Genomic DNA, 8,922 nt, shown 5'->3' with positions numbered 1-8,922 from the left:
ATGGTGAATTTTCCAACTACAAGCGGACCTCGGGGGAGTATGTTATTCCGTTACTGAAAGCGAGGCTGACCGGACCACCGAAACCGGAAGTTCTATTATGGCGGCCAAGACTTCCGTGATAGCCTTGTTACGGTTTCTTATCATATTTTCGCTGGGGATTCTCCCTTGCAGTTCACAGCCTATTATTGACCACCAAGTAACCTTATGGAAGCAAGGTAAATGACGACAGTTAACTTTAGTATGGAAGTTAAAGGTCTGTTTCTCTCTTGGTTCACTGATTGGAGTCGTAAGGTATAGGGCCAGACCGAGCTCGGCTCGCGGTATTTTGTTCTTTGTCCTATGCCCGACTTGGGAGCCTGTTCACAGGCTTCCGGCCTCCGGCTCAGTTTTGGCGGGGATTACTTGATGACCGGCTTTGCTAAATTTGGAGAATAAATAGTAAAATTACGTATTCGTTTCTTTACTCCGAGGAAGATGAAAATATTTATCATATTCTGGGGCTAATATTGTCAGCCGTGATCAGTGGCCTGGTTCATCACGCAACTGTTTTTCGGTTTTTGAAGTTTTTCATCCGCCCCTTTGATTAAGCTTAAAATAAGTCAAGAAAGACATCCAAGAAATTCAGCTCCCGCTATCCACAGGGTTTACTGTACTCTGCTCATCTGCTGAAAACAAATGACCAGTTATTGCTGTGGTGGGGGGGGGGGGGGGGGATTCCCCACCGGACCAAATTTGCACTGCAATCGATGTAAAGCTGCAGTTGGAATTTCCCATCTCCTCGGCTTAGGAACAAGTGAACAACCCTGAACCCTGTAGCCACCTTCACTCGCCAAGGGGGGTGGAGGGGGTGGGGGTGGGGCAGATATACTTGTTTCAGTTAAGATCAATTAATGCAAGCAACTTGTTGACTTGACCACTGTCACTTTCGTTTTAATTTCAGGCGACTTGGGAGTCAACACATACCGTATCCCCATAATAACTTCTCTTCCCGATGGGTCCCTCATGGCACTGGCCGAGGGAAGAAAGCATAGCTCTGCTGACTCGGGACCAAAATTCCTGGCCATGAGACGCTCTACAGATCAAGGGATAACATGGAACAATACAACATTTATTGTGGACGACGGTGATGATCCAGATGGGCTAAACCTTGGCACAGTGTTTGTGGATGAAGAGAAAAATCAAGTGTTTATCATGTATTCTTACTGTGCGCACAGATGCGTTTATCACACTACGTTCCTGATTCGTAGTGATGACTTTGGATTTACATGGACCAAGCCTTTAAACCTGTCTCAGCAGATTGGTACTTCTCTTTTCGCTCCAGGTCCGGGCTTTGGTATTCAGGTTAAAATTTACTACCTCGTTTCAAACGTTTAAACGTTTCACTCTCGCATTCTACATTGAAGTTCTAAGTTAATATTTATAGTTTTACTCAGCTTTTGATCTCTTTTCGAGAAACGAGATCATAGCATACAAAATGAGTTAAAATGTAGTTCTCGTGACCAAAAAGATCAAGGGTGAGCATAGTAAATATTTAAGATTGAGGAGGTGGAGAGGAGAGGTGGTCCTATATTCGGATAGAACCTTGAATCACCCTGGGCTAGCGTTCTAATATTTTACTCCAATCTTAATCTTAGCAGGGTGTTTTTTTTGTTTGTTTGTGTTTGTCGTTATAGGGTGTCTTACATCTGTGTCCCCCTGGATTAGCAAGATTAATGGCACTATTAGATAACTTTAAGGAATAAAAACATATACCAGGGAAAGGTATATAAAATTAATCAGCTATGAAATGTATTCAATGAGTCTGTTACTTTCTTTGCGCATTTAGAAAAGACAAGATCCTCACCGGGGGCGTCTGGTCACATGCGCTCATTCGTCCATTGGCCACGATGGAGTTTTCTGCATTGTAAGTGACGGTAGGTTGCATTTAAATCAACATAATGTGTGTAGGACTGGAAAAAAAATGATTGACCTCTGCGAAAGCTGAGCATAGATCTTCACGACTGTACTATTGTGGAGTTCACTTATTTGGCTGTATGGCAAAGAAGGTTAAATTCGCCCTACAAGCCTTAGTATATATCCCACACGTTCGGAGCTTAACCCGGTTTCTCTAGCATGAAGCCCTAGGCGAATTGGTATACTCCACCTGGATGGGATGCTAGTCCATTGCAGGGTTACTCCCAGCAGTGTGTCGCTGGTACCCATTTATACACTTGGGTGAGGAAAGACAATGTGAATTGACGTTTCCTGTCTAAGGAAACAACAAAGCAATGAAGAGACCAACCTGGCCTCGAATCACATCGACCGCCCCATCAAACGTCTGACACGCTAACCACTAAACCACCGCGCCTCCACTATTACTACCATTAATTTTAGTTGTATACCGGTTGTTAATTCATTGCAGATCATGGAGTCAGCTGGAGAGTCGCCGGTGAGATCCCTCAAAACGGTACATTTCAACCGGATGAGTCACAGGTAATCAAGCGGTTTACTTCAACCTCCCCTCCTGGGAGTGGGGGTTAGGGGCGGCGTTATGTTCTTAGTTCTCGATTGCAAGGCAGTCCATACATTTCGGTTGAGTTGGTCCGGCCTCCGAACCCGCGGTCATGATCATAGAACAAAAAGTCTGGATGAACCGGCTCTGACTATGGAGAGTCCTCACACGCGTTACTGGGAGGTGCGAAGGTCCACGCCGTTTCCGAACTACGTGCCTTCCAAGTTTCGCCTTTCGGCTGATTCGAGCTTCTTTTCGCGAGATTTAAAGAAAAAACGACTGTTTTGTGGAATATCAAAGCCCAAGGAGAGTTTCATCTACATCTACAGTTATTTAGTTGGAAAAAATCCATAAGACATCCACACTCTGCAGTATTACTACGAGCAAATTCGATATTTTTCCATACTGTATTCGTTAGTATTAAAGAATTCTCATATTGCTCTGCGTCTAGACCTTCTTCGAATCCCGGGGCCTCTTCCAGACAGAATTTAACTTAGAAAACCTTTTCGCTAGTTTCATTGCTTTTTGAGAAAGAGAACCAAATGATACTAAATATGACATGTGCTTCTTTAAACCGCCTGTTCAAATTTCTATAACATAAACGCACGTTGTAACTTGCCTTTTATGAATGGTAGGGGGTCGGTATCTCAAATTGGGTAAAATCTGGCAGATCTTTACGGATCGGACGGTCAACCAAGACTTTCAAATGCTTTAGATCTTTAGGCTATTTTCAAGTTTTTAAGACTGCTTTACAAAGCAAGGCCCATTATAAAAACATATATTTATAAACATTTCGTATGAAAAGATTTACTTAATTGCATGCCAGAAAAAGCCTTATCTTCTTACGATGCAAAAAAGCTTTGCTTGTTTAGCCCCTCTTGAAAATATGGCTAAAATAAGCAACTCTCAAATTGCCCACTGCGGAATTTCACCTTAGTTTAGAAATGTGTTGATAGAGTTCGTTTTTTCTCGGCAGCTAATCGAGTTGTATGACGGCATTATCTTAATGACTTCTCGGAACCAACAAAACTTCCACTGTCATTGTCGCATCATGTCCAAAAGTTACGATGGCGCAGAAACCTTTGCACATTCTGACATCTACTTCGACGAAACTCTCATAGATCCGGTGGTAGCAGCTAGTTTACTGCGATACAGAAACACGGTTTACTTCTCCAATCCAGCCAATAAGCTGCTCCGTGTAAACATGACATTGCGATGGAGCGGCGACAGTGGCGCGTCTTGGACGGGAGCTGTGAATGTGTGGAGAGGTCCAAGTGGTTATTCGTGTCTTACAACTGTTCCTGGCATACAGGCAACTGAAAGCTTTATTGGTCTGGTGTTTGAGAAAGGTAACTTGCGCTATTATGAGAGCATTGTATTCGTTAGGTTCCGGTTGGAGTAAGAATGAATTGATAAAGCAATGTTATCTTTTTTCTAAGCTTCCGGACAGGTGTTTTTTGCACTGTACAAAAAAAACTTTCCGAGTCACTTGCGGAACGCTCCCAGTATATTACCAAATTAGTAAAGAGAGACATGATACGAAGACATTTTCCTCTTTTGTCACTCATTGTGTGGACAAAATTTAATGTATTTTCCAGATAATTTGATGTAGTTGCACGTACACTACTTTACACTGTTGTATGATTGAAGCTGAAAAACATTTCAGTCGTTTGCATAGTTTTGTCAGTAAAAGGCATGCACTTTTCATTTTTCAACCTTCTAAGTCTTTACGCTACATTGAACATAACCGGCGATTAAACTCTTACCTAGAAACTTATTCTATTTGTTGCTGATTAGCCCTTAAGATGTAGATTTTACTTATTAAATAGAGTTACACCCATATGAAATAACTTGATTGTCAGCAGCAAGCAATATTTGAATAGGTCTTATCACGGTTTTCGATGCCATATTGACGAGTGGGCAAACAGGCTTGAAATAACAGTGTTTGTATGGAAATCCGATGTCAAATAATTCTCATAAAACATCACTTCAAAAAAATTCATGAATTGAAAACTTTTGGCACTAGGAAAAGGAGTTTAAGAAAAAATTGGAGGGATGTAGCTGTCCCAGAAAGCGTCCAGTGGTGTTTTGAACTTTCCATACATTTGTCTGTAAAGCGAAACAGCCGTGACTGCTACTAAAAATAGTTCGCGGGAAAAAAATACAGGGAAATGTATGGAAAGTTCAAAACACGACTGGATGCTTTCTGGCACAGCTACATCCCTCCAATTTTTTTCTTAAACTCCTTTTCCCAGTGCCAAAAGTTTCCAATTCATGAATTTTTCAGAATCGATGTTGTACAAAAATTATTTGACATCGGATTTCCATACAAACACTGTTATTTCAAGCCTGTTTGCCTACTCGTCAAAATGGCGTCGAAAACCGTGATAAGGCCTATTTAATCAAAGGCTCCTGTGAGCCAACTCGTGAATGCAGATGACACATCAGTAATTGAAATTAAGACGGCTACGGAAACTTCCTTGAAAGCTAAAAGAAATTATATCTTTGCCCGATTATGTAACGAGAAATAACCATTCTTGTACTATAAAAATGATTGTCAAATTATTCTCTACAGATTGAATAAGATTATTCTGATGCGCTGATTAAAAAAGTTTCACGTGTTTTTTTATTCAAAGTTCATAGAAGCACGCCATGTGCAGCTACGTCATGCAAATTCGTGTCCGATAGTCCAAGGCTACTGGATTTTGCGATCGAGCTAGTGGATTCTGACCATCACTTGCCCGATGGGCAAGTGAAGTTTTTTTGGGAATTAAAATTACAAAATTACCGTAGGGCATACTTTTTTTAACTTCCAGGTAGATTTGTGTTTTTCAAGCCGATCTCACAAAGGGAAATTTGTTGAACAAGGTATCGGTATCACCGTTTCATGCCGGACATAAATGCGTGAAATGTTTCCTTTGGAGTTCAGTCCACGCAATCTTCAAGTAAAAAGAACGAAATATGACTAGCTCTTGTTAAATAAGAGCTATTTATCGACCTCGTCCTTTTGCTTTCCCATGAATTGCCAGTTGTAAATTGCGAAAATGAAACATTTTTCTCCCTTTGAAACCTCCATGAAAGCTGAGAAGATCTAAGTGTTCATCTCAGCAGAAATTTGCATAGTTTTGTTTACGACGTCACTGATGCGTGACATGGCACTTTCCGCTTTTGCGTGAAAACTGACAGCAAAACTAGTTTTTTTTTTTTAGCAAACTTATCTACTTAATGTAATACTTTTGTATGAGAAGGAAAAATTATGATAAAAGATGTCGAGTTTTCATGTATGCAAAAAGTTATGATTAGCAGTGGACTTTTAGAGTGCTTCTTCAGCTGAAGTCATTTTCTGGCGGGAAATATTTTTTGGCGGCAAAATTTCAAGTTGTGCAACGCAATATCACGCATTCTTTCTGACTAAAACGATTCAGTTAGTTCAATCGCGAAGGGAGGATAGGTTAAAAAATTGGTGAAGCCTACAATATAAAATAAGGCCACTAGTGCTAAACGTAAGAGCTCTAAAAAGCGTCTTGTTTATTCAAAGTCCATGCCGACAATTACTTTTAAATTAAATTATTTTTTTTAATTAAATTATTTCTATATTAAATTATTTTTAATTCTTAAAAGACACCGCACTTTGTGGAAAAAAAGGAAAAAACCTATAACTTTGCTCAGATTCAACGAAAAATCTCCATTCTTACACTAAAATGATTGTCAAATTATTCCCTACAGAGTGAATAAGAGAATTCTGATGCGTCGTGAAAAAGATTTCCTCGTTTTGTTTTTTTTTCACTAATTGAGTTTACGACCCCGGACTTTCTGAAAACCTGAAAAAACTTGTAACTTTGCTCAGATTTAACGAAAAATCTCCATTCTTGCACTAAATGATCCGGCGTCAAATTATTCTCAACATATTGAATAAGAATATCCTGATGCGCCTTGAACAAAAAATGTACGCGTGTTTTTTCCACTAATTGAATTTAAAACTCGTCCACTGCACACGCCCGAAAGTTAACGACAGAACCAACCAACCAACCAAGCAAACAGTCAGCCATCGTTATAACTCGTTCATAGCGCATGCGTGCATTCCCGAGTTAAAAAGGACTTATCAGGTTAATTTCTCACTCGAGACTTCCAGTCAGTGTATGATACCGAATTATAATTTTTTTGTTGGGTGGGGGGGGGGGGGGGGGAGGAATTTTACCCAAGTCGACTTAAGCCGACGCCGTGAAACTAAATGCCTTTTTTCCGGAAAATTATCTGGGAATATTTTTATGTGGTCAGTGTTCATTGACTTTGATTTTACCATGGCAACCAAGTTTTGACAAGCCTTTTCTTCAGAAAATGGAAAATTCCATTTTTAAAGAAAGAAAAATCACTTTTCTTACAGTAACTTTTATATTTTTAAGCTCATATTAGCGTTGCTTTAGTGGTTTTGGTTACTTTTCATTCAATTTTGGCGGTTTCCTATAGTAATAGCGTAGCTCTCGCACGCGCCGCAGGCGCGCGCAGCGGAGCCCCATAGCTAAGAGAATTTGGTAACCCGTGAATGCGAGAAATTTTGGTTTGATTATGACGTCACTTTTGTCCGTCCGTACACCGTACGTCCGTCCGTCCGTACGCAATCCCACAATGCTAATGCGCCCGTGTTTGTTTGGCGGGAAGTTGAATGGCGAGATAGTTTGGCAAGATGCGTTTACAACAGAAATGCTAAAGAACAAAAAACACAAAGACAATTTATACGTATTTGTTGGATATGTTGACAAACGTGGAAAGAAGAGAAAGAGAGAGAAAAAGAAAACAAAAAAGCGGAGACGATCAAGCAGAGTTGAACGTGGAAGAAAGCAACGGATAGCAAGTTAGAGCAGGCCGACCGGAAAAGAAAAGTAAGCTTAAGTTTAAAGAAGCCTCACATTTGCCTATATCACCCGTTTGTGATCAGTTATGGTAACTTTTAGAACTCTAAAATAGCTTTACATAGACACTTTAATCACTTTCGATACCAGCAATATTCGAGAAGTTAATTTTGAAAAATTTGTTTCGTGGCCGTGTGTTTTTTCGTTCGCAGCGCACGGCCGTTAAGCTTATAAATGTGTTTGTAAACAAATACAAGTTTCAAAGTTCTGAAATAATTCTACCAAACACCAAAGAGTACGTTTCGGTATTCTCCTTTTCTTAAACTTGGAGACTAGAATTATTACTAATTAAGAGCAGAATTGACACAGTTTTTAATATCCAATAATGTTTCGCCGGGAGCTTACTTGCTCTCGCAAAAAATACCATGTTTACGTGATTACGACGGCCGTTTCAACAGATCATTTGTAAACCAAAAAGGTTTCTTCCCGGAAAAAAATCGATAACTTTCCTTTATGTTACGTGTTTCAAGCTTTACACAGATATTTTAATCGTTTATTAAATTCTCGATACCATCGATATTCGTGTAGAAAATTTTTGAACATTTTGTTTCGTGGCCGTGTTTTTTTCATTCGCACCTTTCGGCATTCATGTGTTTGTAAACACACATAAGTTTAAAAGCTCTGAAATAATTCTACCAAACACCAAAGACTATTTTCCCGTATTCTCCATTTGTTAACGTTTATTTAGAGACTAGAATTATTACTATAGGACCAGAATTGACACAGTTTTGGATTTCCAAACACTTTTCGCCGGGAGCCAACTTGCTCTCGCAGAAAATGTCATGTTTACGTGATTCCGACGGCCGTTTACAGATCATTTGTAAACGAAAATGCTTTCTTCCAGGCAACAATCGATAATTTTATTTATGTTATGTGTTTAAAGCTTTACGCAGATGCTTTTATCGTTTATTAAATTCTCGATGCCATCGATATTCGTTTAGAAATTAATTTTTGTACAATATTGTTTCGTGGCCGTGTTTTTTTCATTCACACCACACGGCTCTCATGCGTTTGTAAACAGACACAAGTTTAAAAGATCTGAAATAATTCTACCATACACCAAAGACTATTTTCCCGTATTTTACCTTTGGTTGACGAGACTAGAATTATTACTATGGGAGCAGAATTGACACAGTTTCGAATTTCCAAACATTTTTCCCCGGGCCGGTAACTTGCTCTTACACAAAAAAATATTATCATGACGTGTAATTCGACGGCCGTTTACAAATCATTTGTAAACGAAAATTCTTTCTTCCAGTACATGTATTTCCTTAGATTGGTTCTCGCAACCGTTAAACAGAGATCTCGACTCGTCTTGAAGAGATGGGGAAAACCACCTGAGAAAATCCGAGCTCGCACTGAAGTGCCTCGAGAAATTTTAGCTATCTGGCAGACAAAAAGATAGACGGAACTCGTACAAAGTAATTGTTCTCAGAAACATCAGATCTAGAGCCGCTTGAAAAACCGTTTAGTTTCATAAAAGATCCAGAGTTCTTGCAAGCAACAAGACACTAGATGCGT

The 8,922-nt window shown here is 39.7% G+C and overlaps 1 protein-coding gene across 2 annotated transcripts in view; it reads left to right on the top strand.

Moving 5' to 3' along the window:
- LOC146465597 (sialidase-1-like) overlaps nucleotides 1-8,922 on the top strand; it is a 29,597-nt gene continuing 20,675 nt past the window's right edge. The window contains exons 1-5 of one of the 2 annotated variants that reach the window (XM_085128656.1): nucleotides 1-215; nucleotides 941-1,341; nucleotides 1,826-1,913; nucleotides 2,402-2,472; nucleotides 3,468-3,840. In XM_085128656.1, coding sequence (XP_084984782.1) covers nucleotides 98-215; nucleotides 941-1,341; nucleotides 1,826-1,913; nucleotides 2,402-2,472; nucleotides 3,468-3,840 — 1,051 coding nt within the window. In that variant the 5' untranslated portion in view covers nucleotides 1-97. The remainder of the gene's footprint in view (nucleotides 216-940; nucleotides 1,342-1,825; nucleotides 1,914-2,401; nucleotides 2,473-3,467; nucleotides 3,841-8,922) is intronic. The other variant, XM_085128655.1, reaches the window with a different exon arrangement.

Source organism: Pavona decussata, unplaced genomic scaffold, assembly GCF_977016875.1.
Source record: "Pavona decussata unplaced genomic scaffold, jaPavDecu1.1 SCAFFOLD_156, whole genome shotgun sequence".
NCBI lineage: Eukaryota > Metazoa > Cnidaria > Anthozoa > Scleractinia > Agariciidae > Pavona > Pavona decussata.
The sequence above is the reverse complement of the archived record's forward strand: the minus strand, read 5'-3'. Positions and strand labels throughout refer to the sequence as shown.